At 38.3% G+C, this 21,105-nt stretch overlaps 1 protein-coding gene across 6 annotated transcripts in view; it reads left to right on the top strand.

The window, feature by feature from the left end:
* The window catches only part of vps13b (vacuolar protein sorting 13 homolog B), a 457,366-nt gene that overhangs the window by 65,666 nt on the left and 370,595 nt on the right, over positions 1 to 21,105 (top strand). For all 6 annotated transcript variants that reach the window (XM_088326330.1, XM_088326329.1, XM_088326331.1 and 3 more), the window contains 2 exons: positions 5,640 to 5,818; positions 20,641 to 20,775. In XM_088326330.1, coding sequence (XP_088182456.1) covers positions 5,640 to 5,818; positions 20,641 to 20,775 — 314 coding nt within the window. The remainder of the gene's footprint in view (positions 1 to 5,639; positions 5,819 to 20,640; positions 20,776 to 21,105) is intronic.

Genomic DNA, 21,105 nt, shown 5'->3' with positions numbered 1-21,105 from the left:
GGATGGGGCCGGGCTTCTCTCGCTAAATTTTTCCCTTAATACATGAATATAAAATATATAGTAAAATTATCTGTGGGTATTAAAAAACAAAACAAACCGAAAAACGTATTCACTGAAAAAAGAAAAAAATATTTCAGAGAACTTTGTTCTTCTTTGCCCTAAATTTTTAAGGACGTACTACTGCTGTGGTTTACAGCCCAATTTTAAACATGTCAAAATGACAGGCGGCGTTAAAATTTTGCGTCAACCCATAATTCCTTCAATGATTAAAAATTGTCAATCAATGTAACCTTTGCTGACAAATATAAAAGATGTACAATCGTATGCAAAAGTTTGATCATTTTCAAGATTTTCCTTTATTGATCATTGGTTGTTCGGATCAGCAATTTCAGTTAAATATATCATATAGCAGACAAACACAATGATATCTGAGAGGTAAAATGAAGTTCATAGGATTTACGGAAAGTGTGCAATAATGACTTGAACAAAAGTAGGCAGGTGCATAAATTAGGGCACCCTTGTTGTTTTATTGATTAGAATACATTTAGCACTAATTATTGGAACAAAAAAAATGTTTGGTAAGCTCATTGACCCTTGACCTACATACACAGGTGAAGCCAATCATGGAGAAAGGCCAGTTGCAAGTTTTTCTCCTCTTTGCATCTTCTCTGAAGAGTGGCAAAATGGGAGCCTCGGCACAACTGTCAAAAGACCTGAAAACAAAGATTGTTCAACATCATGGTTAAGGGGAAGGATACAAAAAGCTGTCAGTTTCCAATATGAGGAACATAGTTACTAAATAGAAGGACACAGGCACAGTTCTAGTTAAGGCCCGAAGTGGCAGGCCAAGAAAAATATCAGATAAGCAGAGGCGAATGATGGTGAGAACAGTCAAACCCAACCGACAGACAAGCCCCAAAGATCTACAACATGTTCTTGCTGCAGATGGTGTCACTGCGCATCGTTCAACTATTCAGCGCACTTTGCACAAGAAGATGCTGTATGGGACAGTAATGCGGAAGAAACCTTTTCTGCTCACATGTCACAAACAGAGTCACTTGAGGTATGCTACAACACATTTAGACAAGCCAGGTGCTGTGGACTGATGAAACTAAAATTAAGTTTTTTGGACATAACAAGAGGCGGTATGCATGGCGGAAGAACACCTCATTCCAAGACAAACACTTGCTACCCAAAGTGAAATTTGGTGGTGGTTCCATTATGCTGTGGGGTTGTGTGGCCAGTGCAGGTACTGACAATCTTGTTTAAGTTGAAGGTCGCATGGGTTCCAGGCAGTATCAGCAGATTCTTGCTAACAATGTTCCGGAATCAGTGACAAAGCTGAAGTTGCGCCGGGGCTGGATACTTCAACAAGACAACGATCCCAAACACTGCACAAATTTTACCAAGGCATTCATGCAGAGGAACAAGTACAATGTTCTGGAATGGCTATATCAGTCCCCAGGCCCGAATATTATTGAAAATCCGTGGTGTAATTTAAAGCGGGCTGTCCATGGTCGAAAACCATCAAACCTGACTGAAGTAGAGATGTTTTGTAAAGAATAATGGTCAAAAATACCTTCAACCAGAATCCGTACCCTCATTGAAAGCTATAGGAAGCGTTTAGAGGCTATTTTTTCTGCAAATAAAAGATCTACTAAATATTGATGGAATTTTTCAGTTGGGGTGCCCACATTTATGCACCTGCCTACTTTTGTTTAAGCAATTATTGCAAACTTTCTGTAAATCCTATGAACTTTATTTAGCTTCTCAGATATCACTATGTTGGTCTGCTATTTGATATGTTTAACTGAAATTGTTGATCTGAACCGAACAACCAATGATTGATAAAGGAAAATCTTGAAAAGCATCAGGGGTGCCCAAACTTTGACAGTAAATGTTCATACTGTCTTGTTTTTCATAGATTTCTTTACAAAAGACGGGCTTTAATTTTTTTACCATGAAACACCCCTCCTGCTTTCAAGTCCTTCCAAATAAAATGTCGTGTTTGCTTTGGGTTTGATCCCGCAAATCAAGTTAATTGATTGGGTCCAGGCTGGGTCGGGCTTTAATAGCCGGAACCCTGGGTCGGGTTGGGTTGGATTTTTTTAGGTTCGATCTTACCTATAAAAGGTGTATTTGAAGGATTTAAAAAACAAGGTCGTGATGAGACAAGCAATACGAATTTCAGATCATTAGAAAACTACTAATAAGAAAAACAAGATCGATAGTGACTCATTATTATTCACACACATTTTTTGATTTCACTTACTTAAATAAAAAATAACAGTTATTCATTTCATTCTCATTTTAGAACAAGTCAGAAACACAAAAATGTTAAGTGTTAGTTCATCTGCTGCTACGGCGGCCATTAATCATGACTCACAGGTCCTGCACAACACTATTGCCGAAATCTAACTTGGGCAGTATGTAGGAAAGCATGTCTGCCAATCAGTATAGGCCCGGTCACACAGCCTTTTGCGTCTGTATCGCGGGTAAAATTTTGCGATTTATTTTTTATTTTTTTTTGTGCCCGTGGTTGCCCGCAGTGGAAAATGTGCAAAATTGGCCGGCGACTGTTCCGCGTCCTTATCGCTGGTAACTGCGGCTGCATCGCTGTGCCGCCCACGGTTACATGTGGTCTAAAGTTTTGAGCAGAGCAAAACTTTTTCGCGCGGCCAACCGCGTGTGAATTTCTTACCGCGTGTGAATTTCTTACCGCGTATAAAGCACGGCTTTATCTCGTCTGTATCGCGATCTCAAAAGCGTCCAACAGAGTCTGCTTCACGGGCAGAAATTTCTGGCCGTCATTCAGCCTCGATACACCCGTGAAAGGCTGTGTGACCGGGCCTTAAGTAACAATGCCCAGCAGTTTGAAAGTCTTCCAGTTTGAAATCTCTTTACTAAATTGTATTGCATGCTAAAATTTTGAATACTATCTGGCTCTCTAAATATCCGAAACCTGACACTAATGAGACTTTCTGCATCTGATTAAGTCGAACCACATCTCTTTTTAAGATTAATCGGGCCTTATACAACAAAAGCAGGTGCATAATTATGGTTTTAGACCACAACTCGCACATTATGGCTTCCTTGATATCATACTTGAATAAGCTAACCTTTATCGTTTGCCAATCTGCCTATTGAACTGACTTTCCATACACATTTGCTCTACATGTGGGGTACATTAATTTTGCATGGCCCCCTTCATTTTATCTTGCACATCAGCAAAATGCAACTCTGTGTACACATGCACACAGGCATGCACAAATGCATGGAAATCCATTTGATGTCAAAGTATGTACAAGGTTACCATAGAGATTTTAATGGTTAAAGGGGAATGGTTGTCAATTGCGCCTCATGGAGCTTTGAATTAAAAATAGCCATGCTATCAAGTGAAACCTGTTGACCCTGTCACATTTTCGCTTCACTTTCATCTTCTTTCCATCAAACTGCCTCCATGTCTTTTGGTCCCCCCTCCACAATTCCCCCACACCCTCCAAGGCGGCATGCGGTTTACTACTCTGCACCCGTCTGTGTATAGCTAACAGGTTGTGTCACCCTACTCAACCACCCAGGAGCAGATTAAAAGGACCGCTATAGACACTGAAAGGAAAGTGGGATAAGTGGAGAAGTTAAACAATTGCAGAGCCGCTTAGCGGGGGAGAAACCCCGTGACATACCGCACACTTTAAACAGGCTCTGATCCAAGTGAATGTGTGATTCAATTAACTGTGATGCTTCTCAAATCATAGCAAAATTTGGAATAATGGTCTGTTATATTTTTACCTTTTTAGACCAGGTATAATAATGACACAGAGCACAGATACGTAATTTATTGTATCGACCTTGCACACAGGAAGTAATGATCAAAAAACTGCTTCTGTTTAGCACATATGGTGTGGTGATGTTGTGTCACTTATGTAGTAAGTAGTTTTAATTTAATCATATTTCATTTAACCTCCTAAGACCCAAGCTTCTTGTTTAATGTGCATTTGACGCCAGGTCTTAGTAGGGTAAGAGTGGGATGAATTTCTGCAGTTTGAGGTTTCCTTAAAAGTTGAAAGGTAAATATTTTCTCTATTTTGTTTTAGCAATGCCCAACTGAGTTTAAAGAGCCCTTATGCTTTAATTTCCATTGGGCCCATTTTCTTTTATCTTACTTTTAGCAAAGCGTTCCAGGGAGGTACAGATTAGGTTTGATGAATGGGGAGTGAAGGAAATGCTGGAGAGTGACGTCATGCTCTTCCCTTGGCTTATTTTCTTCCTCTTTGTAAGTGTTGCATAAAAATGGTGATAGAAAAGGCCTATTTTGAGTACAGTCCAAACACCATTCCAAACCTCAAGAAAGATGAAAAAAAAAAGACTTTATTCGGGCTTGTCTAAGAAATTCACAAACTTGCATGTGCGTTATGAACAAGCTGCAATAATCACTTGACCCAGTAGATGGCGTCAGCAATTACAAAAGTTCAAAATTCCTTACAGCTCCTTCAAAAGTCAAGGACTAAGTCTCAAAATGCTTACAATGTGTTGTACAAGCAGCCCTTAACAGGTCACTGCAAAGAACATGCGTGTTGTCTTTGCATATCTGCATCAGAAAATGAATGGTCAATTAAACGTTTTATGGATAGCAACTTTACATACTGCTCCTGCTCGTAGCTGATTGATGACATTTTAACATTTTAACTGTCAATGCATTTTTTACATAAATTATCACTTCCTTTTGGACTGAGCTGAGAGTAGACATTGGTTGATATGAGATTCAAACGGTATATCTATGAACAGTCTCACAGAATAAAAATTGGCAACATTTAGATGTAATTTTATGCAATATTGTGCAAAAAACAGTGTTTTTCCAACATTAGAACACAAACCCATTTTTAACAGACATGTATTGCGGTAAGTTTAAAATAATGCAATTTGAACATAACACCGTTTTTAAAAATGTTATATTTTAGAATAACAGGGGATGTTTATTCAGAAAAAAACAGCTTATCTTTTGTTGTTATTTTGTTTTAAGCTGAGAGTTGGTAGAAAAAAAGCATCCAATGTTTTTTAATAACAATAATTTTATTTAGAGTCAACCAGAAGCTTCCACTTTTGTTCACTTCAGTATGTATATTACCGACAATATTAATGTGCCATACAAAGATTGTCAATTCAAGTCATGTTTATTTGTATAGTCCATAATCACAAAAAGTCTCCAAAGGGCTGCACAGACCACCATTACAACATCTCCTGATCTGAAACCTTTATAAGGTCCAAGTGTCAGTACAATTGCTAGAAATGCATGCACCATGCAACAACTGGGCTATTTTTCTCCCTTAAGGACAGAAGACAAGAATACAAGGTCAACATCTGTCATCTGTATTGAATATAAGGGTGTCTCAAGCATAAAGTTAAACACTTTCACTGAGGTCTCAGATCGAATCTCAGAGGGCAGAGCATTCCACAGCACCTGGGCCCGAATGGAGAAAGCTCTTGAACATGCAGATTTTTTCTGGGTTCCTACTGGTAGACCAATATTTTATGAGTGAGGGCTCCAAACAGAAACGGGAAAATTGAATCTGAAAGATAGGAGATGGCAAGTCTACGATCCGTCACATAACATTTTTATGTTTTCTTTTATGATCTTGCAGGAGCAAAAAGCCACGTTTGTCCACCACAGAGTACATTTTGGAGATACCTCACTTTAGTGTGCAGGCCACTAAAGCACAAACACACCTGCTCCAAGCAATCTGGCAGAGCTGGACCCATGGCACGTCGAACGGGACACCTTCAACACCCAGCGAAAACCTTATCCATGATGTTTCTCCAGGTAATGTTTGGTCTTTTTTGTCCTTTGAATCACCAGTGCAAATTTTATGGATTGTATGTCTGCATGACATAATAATATTACTGCATAACTGATAACCTCAACATTTGTATTGAGTTATGGTATGCACTCATGTAAAAGCCATGGCGGCGCCTTTCGCCTTGCCCATATTTTCATTTTGAAACTGCCCCTTAAAGTCTTTCTATAGCGTCAGAAAACACCATTTTGAGCTCAGGAAACTACAGTCGTAAACGTGGGGGGCAGAAAGCTCAGCAATGAAATTAAATTGTCCAGAGGGCCTAAAATAATGCCAAAGTAAACAGCAGAGTTGGGTGACATTTTGGAGTTCCATCATTAATCATAACCACGGAAGCATTTAAAATTGTTCCTTTACATAGTCATCGTATAAAATGGGTAAATGAAAACAATCAGTATTTCAGTCACATAAATATATATTGACTTGTCTTTTGATTGGTAGAGAGTCCAGTGTTGCTAGTTGTTTTGGCGACAAGGTCAAATAAAGTCAAAGTAAGTTACATTAAAGATTACAGGCTTTAGGTTTCTGTTTAATTCCAATTCAAACAGTAGCATGTTTGATCTTGGTCACATCTGGACAATCCTCTGGGGGGTAGTTTAGAGTTTTCCAACCCGTTACTATTACCTTGTTTGGTACACCTTGAGTTTCCAGCTGCCGAATCAGGAAAGCTACCTTTTCACTGTTGTTTGTCTGCCAAAATGTACGAAACTGGTCTCCTGTGGAGTGAAGTTTAAAAAAAAAAAACATATTTTTTTGAACAGTCAGCCTTCTCCTGGCACATATTTTGAATAGTTACATGGAGACATTTTGTAACATCTGGACATTTGGTTACTGGTTTGACGAAAAGAGGTGGCAGGGGAACTTGATTTTAGGACTTCTGAGGCAAAGAAGTGTTGAGTATTTGTGATGTCTTCTGTGCATATGTAGTTTAAATGTCAAAGTCATAATTATTTCATGCTGCCTTATGAATGTTTCAAGTTAAGTAAAACTTTTTTGACACATTTTGGTTTTAAAGCAGGCTGTTTCTGTGCTGTATTTAAATAGACTTCAGCATTGATCAAAGTCTTTAAAGAGCACCGCTTCTTGCAAACCTTCATTTTAAATGTTGCCCATTGACATGTGGATGTTTGCATGGCGTTTTACGGCACAAGACGACCTCATTTGATATAATCATATTTGACATCTCCGTGTAGACATACTGTAGCTTTGTTTTGCTATAGAGTAACGGCATCAAAAAAAGGCTTCTGTTTCTCTCTAAAGTGCTGACATAGTGGCATTCTGTTATTAATACAATTTTCCATCTTAGCAGTGGCATTACTTCTCCTTTAATGTGGTTTTCTGACAGAGTGGCTGTGGGAATTTTACGTTGATTACAAAATCCAGAATTGGATCCAGGTTTGAGAGTTGCTTTTGTTCTTTCTTTTTTTGTCCCCTGCCTAGGCCAGCAATATCAAACGCAATCCCGAAAGGGGCCGAAACTCATGCACTCTTTAAGTCTAGAAACAAACAGATTGAGCTTTTATTGGACAAGGAGAAAATGATAAAATATGTCAGTATTTCAGATTAAATACATTTAAAAGGTGATTTGCAGCTTTTTTCGAACTTTGAAGTTTAAGGGATTCTGAACAGGATAATTTCCTAGTATGTGTTGATACTTGCTATTCTTTAATGAAGATAAAAAAACTTTTGTACAGACGTGGTGTAATACTAAATGTGCTGCAACTGCTGTCTTTTCATAAATTAGAGAACTGTTCTTGTAATGTGTGGCTTTGATTCAAGTTACCTGATAAAGTCAGTTTCTCGACATAAATCAAATATTTTTTGTGTCGCTTCCATCGAGGTATCCAGTTTAAGAATTTGACAAAATACATTAAAGTTGCTGAAACAGTACACTGAATGAACTAAAGCCGCTCAATTTGAATGTGTGTGGGTTTTCTAAAAAATGAATCTTTCCTGTTGCGTTTCATGTTTTTTCTAAAGCTGAATGTGTTTCATATTGAGAAATGCTGATAACACATATGCTTAGTGTCTTTCACCCGAAAACTGCTGTTAAGATTTCCTACATCCATGTAAAACATGCGCACCACTGGGACACACTTTCAAAATGTTTCTTTTTGATCACCAGTTAATGAAAAGTACATACAATTCCTTCAAGTAATTTGGGCCTGAAAATAAGAGTTGATGAAAGATATTTTCAAATAGACGCATTGAAACACAACCAATAATATTCAAAAAACTTTTACGGTAATGTAAAATACTAATTGTCAGCAAACTAAATGTGTATGTGTTTTTGTTGATGAAATCCAGAAATTATTTTAGTTTTTAGGCACATTCTTGCCACTTTCAATCAACAACAAACTTGCAAATTGGCCCACCGGGGAGATGGATAAAAGCAAGTGAATTTTGCCACTTTATATTGCTTGAGTCGAGAATTATCATAATGTTGTTTTCAGACCAGGGGTGTCATCTTAGGTGTGTTCGTTGAATTGAATTATCTTAATTGTGATTGATATCAATAGTGTCAAACATTGCATGCAACGAGATTAGACATGGCACTCTAGGGTAAACATGTAATGGAGATTTTCAAGAGAAAAATTAGATAACAGACTGTCAGTATAAATTGGCAAAAAACATTCTAATGTAGTGCTTTGAGATTGGCCCAAGTTATAATAATAGTGCATTGTAACAATAGTGCGACCAAAATAAGTGCAATAACATTTAACAGCAACAAACGCACAAGGCCCAAGGAAATTATATTCACAGATTTTTGCCAGCAGCTTCTGTTCTAGATTGTTTCTCTTGAGAACCTTCAGAGTGAGGAGTCGCTGCTAGACTTTCCCCACCACAGCCCTGGTGTTGGCTGATCAGGAGAGGTCGTCGGAGATATGCATGTTCAGGAGTTTGAATGAGTGGACTCTCTCCACTCAGTCTCCATTGATGATGAATAGAGCTGGGTCTGTGCTTGCTATCCTAGAGTCAAGTATGCTTTTGTTGAATTTCGTAGTGTTGAGGATTGGTTTATTTTTCGAACACCACCTCATCAGCGTCTGCACCTCCTTCCTGTATGCTGCCTCATTCCCATCAGAGACGAGTCCCACCAACGCGATATTGTCAGCAAATCGTGTTCGTGGGATGGGTTGGTGAACGGTCTGAGGTATACTGAGTGAACAGTAAAGGGCACAGCACGCATCCATTGAGGATCCCAGTGCTCGGCTTTAGGGTGGAAGAAACGTGGCGGTCGAGTATCACAGCCTCCAGGCAGTTGGAGAGAAAGTCCATAATCCAGCGGCAGATGGAGGAGGAGAGACCCAGGTGGGAGAGTTTGTCTACCAGGATCTCTGGGATGATGGTATTAAACGCATAGCTAAACTCACGGGAGAGCATTCTGAAATAACTCCTGCGTTTCACCAAATGCCTCAGAGCGGTGTTTGTCACGTCGCCAGTGGAGCAGTTTTTCCTGTAGACAAGCTGATGAGGGTCCAGTGTGGGCGATAGGGAATCTTTGATGTGCTGGAACATCAACTTCTCAAAGCACTTCATGACCACAGACATAAGTGCGGCAGGTCTGTAGTCATTATACTTGACCGTTGAATACTTATTAAGGATAGGGATGATGGTGGAGGTCTTGTGGCAGTGTGGAATGGTAGCTTGAGACAGGGACCTGTTGAAGATGTATGTGAAGACTCCAGCCTTGTGGTCGATGCAAAAACACCGCACCTGGTACTCCAAGTTTGAATAACATTCATGGTTTGACTGTTTCACTGTATTGGGTGTGTTTAAATCTCATGGAAAATATTATCTTAAATTGTTGAAGATCACTTCTTGTCTGAAAGATTTGTGTCAAAAAATACAATTTCTGTTTCTTCAAGCTGTCTTCTCATTTAATGTTAAATGTCTTTTTATCTGCTACAAACATCATTTCTTAGTCTCTCGCTTTGCAAACTCCTTGTTATGAATCTGTTTATACTTCCCGAATCCTTGTGTGGTTTGTAGTAGCAACTACCCTGGTTGCAGTAGCAGAAGCAAACCTGTAATTCCTGCCTGCCGTTGCGTGCAGCCACTGCTAACCTCAGAGTCAGTGACACACTGACCACGCGGACGTCCCACACACTGCGGCTGTCTGTATTTGTTTCAGCTGACAGTATGTTTTACATCTTGTGTCATCTTATTCTAAACTTACCTTAATTTCCAATACTGTATTATTTGCTAAATCCCAGATTTCTAAAATGTACAAAATTATTCAACTTCGTAAATATGTGCGGACATCCTTCGAATATGAAAGGAGCTAATAGTGAAACAGGCTATTCAAATAGCTGCTCATATGATGATTAATAGGGAAATGGCAGTTATTGGTCATCGTTTTGTAGTTACACCCTGTGCTTTAATGTTAAAAACTGTTTTTAATTACATCTTTTAAGTCATACTTAGATTTTTGTGACAACTCATGCTGTAATGAAAATGGTCTGTGTCTTTTTGTTGTTCTTTAACTTATAAAGTTGTTCTTCATGCGAACCTTTAGATCAGTTTTTCTTTAGTGCAGTGATCATTAAACAGAGCGAAATAGTTACACAAAAACACTGAGCAAAGTAATTTTTGTTTTCATTTTATTTGAAGATCATTTGTGTGTTATTGCACATTTACATACCTAAAAAACTACCGCTTCACACGTTAATCTTTCACTTTTTGCTCCTTTTAAATCAAATTAAATTTATTTGCAAAGTGCTGTATAAAAGCATTCAGCGTACAACAAAACATCGTTTCCCAGTGATTGCAAGTTGTAATATACACTACGGTTCAAACGTTTGGGGTCATTAAGACACTTCCATTTTTTTTTTAAATAAACACAATTATTTGCAACTTTCTCAATGTTGAGACTAGTTTCTATTTAAGTTTCAACTCATTTGATTAAGAAAAGTGTGACTTTTCATAGAAAACACTTTTGTATGGGTAACCCCAAACTGTCTATAGTGTGTATTTAAGCACACATTTAAGGATAAGATCGTTGAACAAAAGCAGGAAAAAAACAATAACCTACAAAGTTCATTTCAATATGGCTTAACTTTCTAACTCAATACACTTCCTTTGAAGAAGTAACTTGTTAGATTCAATGGAACGTTTGCCTGTCACCTATTGTGCTTTAAATAGTAGCAAGAAATAAAAGAGGAAGTATGAAAAAAAACGGCCTTTTCATCTCCACACAACCTTCCTTTTGACATTAAAAGCACGTTGTGTCAGCATCAGAGAACTGATAAATAAATCTTGGACGGAACTTGAGACGGCTCTTGTCAGTGCAAACTTCAATAGGCCACATACGGCCTTGTTCCTTTTCTGGCAGATCGTGATGATGTTTTAAGTCAGTCCAGACACAGTCGGACGTCCTTAGCTTTTGTCTTCCTGCATCTCTGGTCTTTTTTATGTCATTCACTCCTGACGTTTGTATATGAAACCGGGAAAATTAATTCAAAACAGGAGTTTATGAGCCACATTTTCCCATAATCATTCAAAGCATTGGGCTGTTACTTTTTAAGAGATCAAAGCAAAGGCAATCACATTTGTGAGTCCTTCAAAGCACGGTTACACCAACTCAAAACCTTTTTGCTTCCGTCTTTGTCTTCATATTCTACCAGTGGTGTGGACTGGAGCACATTGTCAATAACAGTATACTTTATTTCAAGCATTGATCTTGTAAAAGTGTCATGTTTGCAAAAGGTACACACACCAACTTTAATGTGCATGTTTTTCACAGGGTCCCGTTCCTAAAAAAGTCTTACTTTTTGGATGAATGTCCATGTGATGAATGAATCCTCCTCTTTTCTCTCAACAGGTGGCCCAACACAAAACTCCCTAGAGTTATCTTGTCATTCTGCATTTTTCTTCTCAAAGTACTTGGTCAAAAATACTGAAAACCCGCAAAGTAGTTACATTAATTTATTTAATTACTATTAACACAAAATATGTGCAACTATAACAAAATAACAACCATATATATATATATATATATATATATATATATATATTGCACTTATTTCTTCCACTCTCAGTGTGTGTATATATATATATATATATATATATATATATATATAGATAAAAACACAGAATTGCAGTTAAATAGTCTTAATCGGCATCATACAATAGTAGCTCAGGAGGTAGAGCGATCGTCTTAGGATTAAGGGATCCCAGTTCGAATCCCAGCTTGTCCGTGTTACATGTCGAAGTGTCCTTGGGTAAGACACTGAACCCCCAATACCCCCAATAAGCAGGTTAGCGCCTTACATGGCTGCACAGATCACAACCGCTATTGGGAAATGTGAAGCACAATGTAAAGCGCTTTGGGAAGTCATTGACTTGAAAAGCGCTATATAAATGCAGATCATTTCATTTCATTACAACAATATTAAAAGGCTTTCTTTTCAGTCTAAGAAAGTGATGTAAAAAAAATAGCTGTATGTTAGCAATGGGGATCCTCGGATTAAGCCAGGTTTTCCGTGAAGATTAAAACACAAAAGTTACTAATGTAGCGGATTTCCACTAGTTGTAGCTCCAGGTCGTCCTTTTTATGTGTAATGGATCTGGCTGTGGTGAGATATAGGGTCGGCAGGAGGGGCTTGTAACCGTAGCAGTAAGAAACCTGCAGAAAATTGCTTTCTTTACCGACACCACCTCAGTCTCCTCCTGAGCCTGATGACAATCCAGGGCATTTCTTTGTGGTCATCTGACTTTTATCAGAGTTCGATTTAATCAATGAATTTCCTTTTTAATATAACGAGCCGCTTAACTAGTTGTTGCCGTGCTTTGCAGTTTGTTTTGGTGGAGACATTGACTTGTGCGCCCGCTTTAGTGTTTGACTGACAGCATAGACCAGCCTATCATAGTCATGCACAGTCACGCCCACCCAACACACACACATCCACACCCACTCGTGCACACATAGGCACTGGCACCCATACACACATAAAACCCTCCGCAACCTTCCCCTGTGATGGCATTTGCTGTGTGTTTACTGCAGAAGTCAAATCTCGATAAAAATCCGTGTATCAAAACCATGATACATTAAGGGAGTACTGTAGTTAGGTTCTTTTACGTATTTTTTAATCATGCAAATCAGACACTTTATAGTTTATGTCAAATGTTGCAGACCAATTTATTGGCGGCCTGCAAATGCCAAAACCTGTAAGTCCCTGCAAATGCTTTTCAACGCTCTTCAGATACTCTTCTTTCTCCCCCTTTAAAAGTAGCACTGCATATGTTATCCCTCTCTTTCATGACTCAACTTACACTGTCTACCAAGCTCACTGCCAGGACCTATTCTATTGAACAAATGGCTTCTGCCAGAAACTGATTGTGGCAATTCAGTAGCAGGAAGAATCATTTCAAAGCCAGGTACTCCTATCCTTGTTTTAGTGAGCATGTGACATCTGAGAAAGATGGAGAACAGTAAAGTTAAACCCCCACTGCCACAACAAACATTAATTTACCATTATCATCATCTTTTCCTTCATGCTTTCACATAAATACAACCCTGCACGGACACACCCACGCATGCATTCATGCTACTTATTGATACATGTATACACTATAGTCAAGTCACATTTATTTGTATAGCCCTTAATCACAAGATGTCTCAAAGGCCTGCACAGGATTACAATTACACCATCGCCTGGCCAACATCACCAACATGCAGGCAAGGAAAAACTCAAAACCTCAGAAAAAAAACTTTGGGAAGGGGCCTTACAAGTGGTAATTCACCTTCCAGGGTGACTAGGGTAGAATAGAATTAGCATTGGGTAACATAACTCAAACAAAGTGAACATCAATAAAAGAGAACAATAGGTAACATGTTGAATTTTGTCCTGAAAGTGCATGAACAAAACAAAAAAGAACGGACTTTTTAGGCTGTATTCTTAAGTTATTCAGCAACTGCATATATTCATATATTGGCAAATACGTACTGCCTTTGCCCTTTCATGACAAATTCTGGACTTGCTGCTGAGATTTAGCATGACACACCCAACTGCCCGATCTTGCCCTCATGGTGTTTGTTTGATGGTTTGTTGTAGCCTTTGGCCTCTAGCCGTGTGTTTATGTACTTCTTGCACCTGCCCTCATTTGAAAAAAAAACAGCACCACACACATTTTCTTCTCTCCTTAGCCCACAGTAACGCCAACACGTGTGCTTGAAATATACACACTAACGGATTGCACACATAGAGTTGACCTATCAAAATACCACAGTTCATGGCTACACACTACAAACCCCTTTGTTTTCTCTTCCGGGGCACCCCAATTTTTATAGTTCTAACAGCTGGACAAAACATTATTAAGAGCCCCCATAGTGCAGCAACTACCACCCCAGCAGGTGCACTCTGCCCTTTTGGACATCTATGTGGGTAAGGGGATTTTATAACTCTAAACTAATTATGCTTGTTCTATTAAATGTACAATCAATTCATTTTATAAACAATCTTTTATTTGTCATTTAGAGCTGTGGTGGGCAACCCCTTATGTACCATGTAGGGGTTAATGTCTGACAATATTATTGCGGCCCATTAGAGCAATTAAAAATAATAACCGTAATAATGAAAACTATGATAATAAACTTAAATGGACTGTGTTATCATTAGACTACTAGATATCTAAATGAAATAACAAAATACATTAGATTTCATCACAGCATCATTCTATTTCTATTCAAGGTACAACATTGTCTCGCTTTTTTTTTTTTCAATCTTGAAGGTGGACGTAATCAGTCAAACGTTATACAACGTTGTTTTGGCAGAACTTTTTCCCATGATGCTACATTAGTATGGGAAGTAGTTCATCCAAAAATGCGTTGTCCAACGTGGCGCCGTGAATTAAATTGTGTAATGATGATACACAACTTAAAGCCTTTTGCTTAGACATCTACAATCCTAATGGGCTTGTGGCTCGGTACTTTCACCATGCAATCTAGGTTTTGATTCTTACTGCATCAAATGCTGAGTGAATTAGGTCAGCCATGTTTGACAACTGACCACTCATGGCTCAACTATGGTGATAAACCACCGTAAAACTGGTGAAACGCACACTCAAACTTTGATTTTATTTATGGCTTTTATTTTGTTATCGGCCTAAAACATAATGGTCATTATTATTATTATTATTATTAAAAACTAAGGGATTTTTTTAAAAATCTCTGTGTGGCCCAGTACCATTAACGACGCTTAGCCAGGTACCTGTCTACAGCCTGGTGGTTGATAACCGCTGATTTAAACTATTGTATTCGCTATAATTCTGATCATAAGCAATCATTAAAAAAATATATATACAAACAGCAACTACATTCATTTGGGGAAATCTATGAGGAAATAATATTAAAGTAGGGGATCACAACAGACAAACAAATTCTGTTGCGCTACTAAGGCTAAATGAGTTAAGTCTCAAACATGAAGAAACAGTATCTAATTCTCCATCTTCCACATGATATTTGAGTCCCTCATGAAGTGAAAGACGTTTCCCGGGTAATGAGTTGAGAGGGAGGTAAGTTGGTGGTTAATATTTGAGAAAATTGTTAACATCTCTACCCTATAACTCATTTATTTAAAATGTACTTTATCTCCTACATTGCATCATTGCCCACACACACAACCCGTAACCTATATTATATTTATATGTCCTTATTTTCAAACTGTCATCACAGCCACTCTCTGCTAATTAGCTTTGCAATAAGGACATTTAACACATACTGTATTTAGAGCTATTGACTGCCATGGACGTCAAACATGCATTCTTCATTTAAGCGGTTTGAAGAACTATGTTTATATTTTTTCACGCCATAGAACCACCAGCTTTGCTGTTTTTTGTGACAGTAACTTCTGTTAATTGATGCCGAAAGTCCTGTCAAACCTGCTGTATTGTGCAGCGCAACCGAAAATGTGTGCTAAAAACCAGAGGAAGAATCGACACTATGGAGACTCAAAATGACAAAACCACACCATTCTTTTTGCACAGCTTTTTTCAATGTTCGCGGGTACCCATAGCAGCAAGGTGGCAGACAATCATGTAAGCACCCCTTCGTGAGTCTCTTGTTGTATTAAAAAAATGCAAATAGTAAACAGCATTGCATCTCAACAGTATCAACAACATGCATTGTATTACCAAAAATATTAAGAATTTAGCTAACAACTAACCAGCTAGTTAGAAAGGCTTTACTTTACGCATTTTAATTGGCTTGCACCAGTTTGAGTCAATTACACCCAAGGAATATTATTATTATTTTTATTTAGTGACATTTGCTTACAACAGAAAAAAATACAGTTCCAGTTAAAGTAAAAACATGCTTGTACTGTATTAAAAATAACAGGGTCTTTTTTCAGCAGAAATCCCTATCACAGAAGATAATGCAAGAATGACTGAGTTGCATTCCGACGCTCTGCTTTTTGGATGAATGTCCATGTGATGAATGAATCCTCCTCTTTTCTCTCAACAGGTGGCCCAACACAAAACTCCCTAGAGTTATCTTGCCATTCTGCGTTTTTCTTCTCAAAGTACTTGGTCAAAAATTCCATAGCAGAAATTATTCAGGCGTTTTTTTTTTTTTACACCTGCAACAAGCCAATCACATCTGTTTAGGTTAATTTGTATCGGTTTAAAAAATATTTCACATTACTGTTAAAGTTAAAAAATAGTTAGTGCAAAGACAATGTCATGAACAACAGCTATATTTTAGATTCTTATTTTATTACAAAATATGTTTTGAGTTCAGTTTTGGGAAAATCACAGCACACTGGCAATGCTTGGCTCTCCCAAAAAATATTCTCTATGATTGTCATAAAGTAAAACAATATATTTTTTCAGTGCTTTTATTTTGAAAGTGATTCTTGTTGAACAGCTTGTTTTTGTTGCTCCAGTTGTTTATAATTTATGTTTACCATTTGATTCCCAAATTAAAAACCAACAAACTATACAGCCGATTTACAGAAGTGCAATCTTCCAACAACATACTTTTTCGGTTCGCAAAAGGAATATTTACTTTTCAATAACAAAAGAAATATATCTGTGCCCCCCTTCAAAGGTAATTCCAGTTTCGTGGCCCCTTTTATTTACCAGTAGCTAGACTTCATCCATCCATTATCTGCACCGCTTATCCTCAGTAGGGTTGTGGGGATGCTGGAGCTCATCTTAAATATCTTCGGGCAGTGAGCAGGGGACAGCTTCAACTGCCTGCCAGCCAGTCGCAGGGCACACAGGGACATTGACACTTAGGGACAATTTTGACTGGCCAATTAACCTGACATGCATGTTTTTGGAATGTGGGAGGAAAGCCACGCAAGCACGGGGAAAACATACAAACTTCACTCAGGATGGCTGGTAGCTGGATTTGATGCCATGACCTCAGAACTGTGCCGCAGACACGCTAACCACTCATCCACGGTGCCGCCCAGTACAGTAATCCCTCGGTTATCGCGGTTAATAGGGACCAAAACCACCCGCGAAAAGTGAAAATCCGCTAAGTGGCGACACCCTTTCAAAAATGCTATGGAAAAAAATAATTAAAAAAAAAAAACATTATTATTATTTTTTTAATTATCATTTTAATTTATTATTATTATTTTTTTAAACCCGGTAAATGGGGACCAAAACCACCCGTGAAAAGTGAAAATCCGCGAAGTAGCGACGCCCCTTCAAAAATGCTTAAAAAATAAAATAAATAAAAAAAAAATATATATATATATATATATATATATATATATTTTTTTTTTTCATTATTATTATTTTTTAGACCCGCGAAGCTCTGAACCCGCGAACGTGGAACTGCGAAGTGGCGAGGTCCCACTGTAGCTAGGCGCTATCTAATCTATTCTTTTCAGGACCCTGTATTTGCTACCAACTTATCTGTTAACTATATTGTTCAAGCATCTTAAGAACAGATGATAAAACTCCCGAGGATAAGCGGCTAAGAGGATGGATGTAACAAATACAACATTTAAATTTGATATATTTGTTTGACAATTACTATTTATAAACCATGTCAAACATAGTAGTTTTTCTGGGTTTTGCATGCTTTTGTTTCAATCTATTAGTCTTAAATCTCAGTAGCTGCTAAACCTGTGTCACCTTTCTTTGCCTATGCAGAGATGCAACAACTCTGCATTACAGCAACGTAACATTCCTGGCCTTAAACAGTAGTGTTAAAGTGGCTAATGACTGCCTGAAATCTGGAATCCATCAGAAATATACCTTCCCTTGAAATGTCCTACCAGGCTTTGGCTGGATTAGCCTTTAGCATTTTTTTTTTTTTTGAGCAAACTCAGTGTATCAATGCTTTAATGTGTGAAAATGATCAATCAACATATTGTCACAAAGAGAGGAAAGCTAACCATAATAATATCAACTGTAAAAAGAAATAAAAAATATATCCACCTCCCAAGTCAATGTAAGAGACCAAACCTCACAATTTTTCTTATTTTCTTTCACAACGTTTTGGGGGGTACCAGTACAAACAAGGTGGCAAACAATAATGCTAGCTCCTTGTTTTGAAGCCCCGTGTTATGTACTAGATAGATAGATAGATACTTTATTCATCCCCGCAGGGAAATTCACAAGGACAACTAGTAGTATTTTGAAAAATGCACTGTTATAGAGTAAATGAGTGCAATAGGGAAATGTCTTCAAAAGTAGAATTTTTCTTAGTGACACGACTTGATAGGTTAAGGGATGAGGAAGTAAGAAGAGCTGGTGTGCTGAGAGATCTTGTTGAGAGGGTTAATGAAAATGTTCTGAGATAGTTTGGACAATGCTAGAACGGATGAAAGCTGTTTGACAAAAAGAGTATGTAGTGCATAATGAGAGGAAGGCCTATATATGGTCCGGTGGATGGGGTGAAACGTGCTTTGAATGTAAGGTCGATTAATATAATGGGTGCAAGAGTGTGGGCGAGGGATGGATGTGAATGGCAAATGATAGCTATTAATGACTGATGTCAACAGATATGGTGCGGAGGGGGTGAACCCGTGTATGCTGTCGGGCCTGCTTATGAAGGGTTGCATGGCACAGCCACTTAACCCTTATTGTGCTGTGGGCTTAATGTTCGGTGTCAGGTTGGGAAGACCATAGACTTTCTGGACTAGTTTACAGGCTGGGGGCGTTGCTGTTATGCACTTTCCGGACAGATTTTCTACATGTTACCTAGTGTTTACTATGTTTGTGTACTGTAATGCTAAATCTATTTCACCCTGGTCATCCTGAAAGGGGGATTACCACTTGTGAGGCCCCTTCTCAAGGTTTCTTTTTTCCTCACGCTGAGGTTTTGAGTTGTTCCTTGCCCGCATATTGGTTTAAGATCAGGTAATTGTGTAATTGTAATCCTGTGCAGTCCTTTGAGACATTTTTGGGATTAAGGGCTATATAAATAAATGTGACTTGACTTGACTGGTTGGTAAATGCGAGTGTGATCTTGACTCTAGCTATCTCCCACTAGGGGAATATGGCTTTCGTATATAGATGGGGATAGTTCATGTATTTTTGCTTATTATTCAAACCAATATTGTTTTTTTAATGAATAAATATTTTTTTCTTGTAGGAGGCCCTAAATAATTCACATTTTCCTTTTAAAATCGTGGCATGTATTTTAAAGAATGATGCATACAGGGTTCGTATGGGTGCTCGAAATCCTTGAAAATGCTTAAATTTACTGTTGTTTTGTTAAGTTTTGAAAATTGCTAGTATTCTGGGTGAATTGATTTCTGCGTTTCACGGCAGTTTGTCTTGATAAGATACGCATCAAATGAAGAAAAATCAGTCTGCTTAAAACTGACGCCTACAAGCCTGCTCTGGTGGCTTCGCTTTCCCCCCGTGCTGTCAATATGAAAAAGAACAAGACAATTATATACATACAACAAACTGCGACAGCAACAAACACCCCCCAATGAAACGGGGCACAGAATTTAATTTCTTCTATCGTTTCCTTTTTCATTTTCTATTCCACATTCAGACTTGTTTTTTTTTCCTTTTTAAAGACTACTATTACATGTTTACTATTACTACTACTATTACATGTTTACCATGGAGGGCCATGTCCAATCTCGTTGCATAAAATGTTTGACAATGTTGATATCAATGAAAATAAAAAAAATTCAATTCAGTCAATGATAACTGTTGGTTTGGCTTTGGATTTATCAATTTCTTCCTACGAGCAGCACTCGGCGACCTCAAACAACGGGGTTAATTATTTATTCACACTAAATTTCTTCTTTTAATGGTACTGGATATATTGGAACATTTTGGAAAAAGTCCTTAAAAATTGCTTGAATTTGGCCATGAAAAAAAGGGTTTGAACCCTTTATATAGTTGTACGACACTGAAAATTTGTTAAAGAAGTTGCAACATACCATTTGGACATACATTTGAAGCTTGAGACTACTTAAAAGGGTCTCTCACAAGGAGCAGGACAAAATATTGTACCTATAGGTTCGCTGTAATTGCATCAAAAGGATTATAAAGTTGAGGGCGGTATATTTTTGTAAATGCCTGTTATGTTAGTATTTTCTGTTATTCTCTTAAGGAATTTTTCATTGCATTTTTTTTCTGCACTTTTATGAGGTTCCTGCCTCAGCTTTTGGGGTTCACCTCAGTACTGGTTTTGGGCATCTGGTATCTGAGATTTTGCAAAAGTAAAGGGTCAGGATCAATTAAAGGGCAATCAAGTGTTAAACAAAGCCGCAATGACTGTATTTAAACCTGTCGAACTTCACTTCGTGTTCACCGTTTTCTGCTTTTCCTTGTTCCTCCCTCCCCCTCCATCTTTTATTAGGTGCGAAATCTCTAGGCTCGTCACCGACTCTTGAGGGCTCGCTGCAAAATATCGAGCTGAAGTTCTACAGCCGTGCAACAGTGAAATGCGCCTCTGGAACCGTGGGAGCTGTAAAAGTGTGTGCCAGGACCCCAGGTGTGTGCAGCTGTGCCCTGTTAAAACTTTACTGCCTGAGTAGGAGGGAGCGAGTGAAACCGACTGGACTGCACCCGACTTGTCTCTTTGTGTTTCAAACCTACACTTGAACATCCTGCGCTCAATCTCCTCTCTTTCCATCTTTATTTTGATTCCTATCCAGCTGTGTGATTGAGTTGCTGTTTTCTCCAGTGTCGTTGTCACTGGGCTTTGGTCACGTCTTTGACACAAGGATGTTATTGGAGACAGGGTCCGGGAAGTCAACCTGAACATATGATGTCAGGATCTCAAGATTTACTGCAGCTGTGAATATAGAAATACGAAGGAGAA

The sequence above is a fragment of the Urocampus carinirostris genome, chromosome 2 (assembly GCF_059441175.1).
Source record: "Urocampus carinirostris isolate Australia breed hairy pipefish chromosome 2, RoL_Ucar_1.0, whole genome shotgun sequence".
Lineage (NCBI taxonomy): Eukaryota > Metazoa > Chordata > Actinopteri > Syngnathiformes > Syngnathidae > Urocampus > Urocampus carinirostris.
Note: the sequence above shows the minus strand (reverse complement) of the source record. Positions and strands in the feature narration are given on the sequence as shown.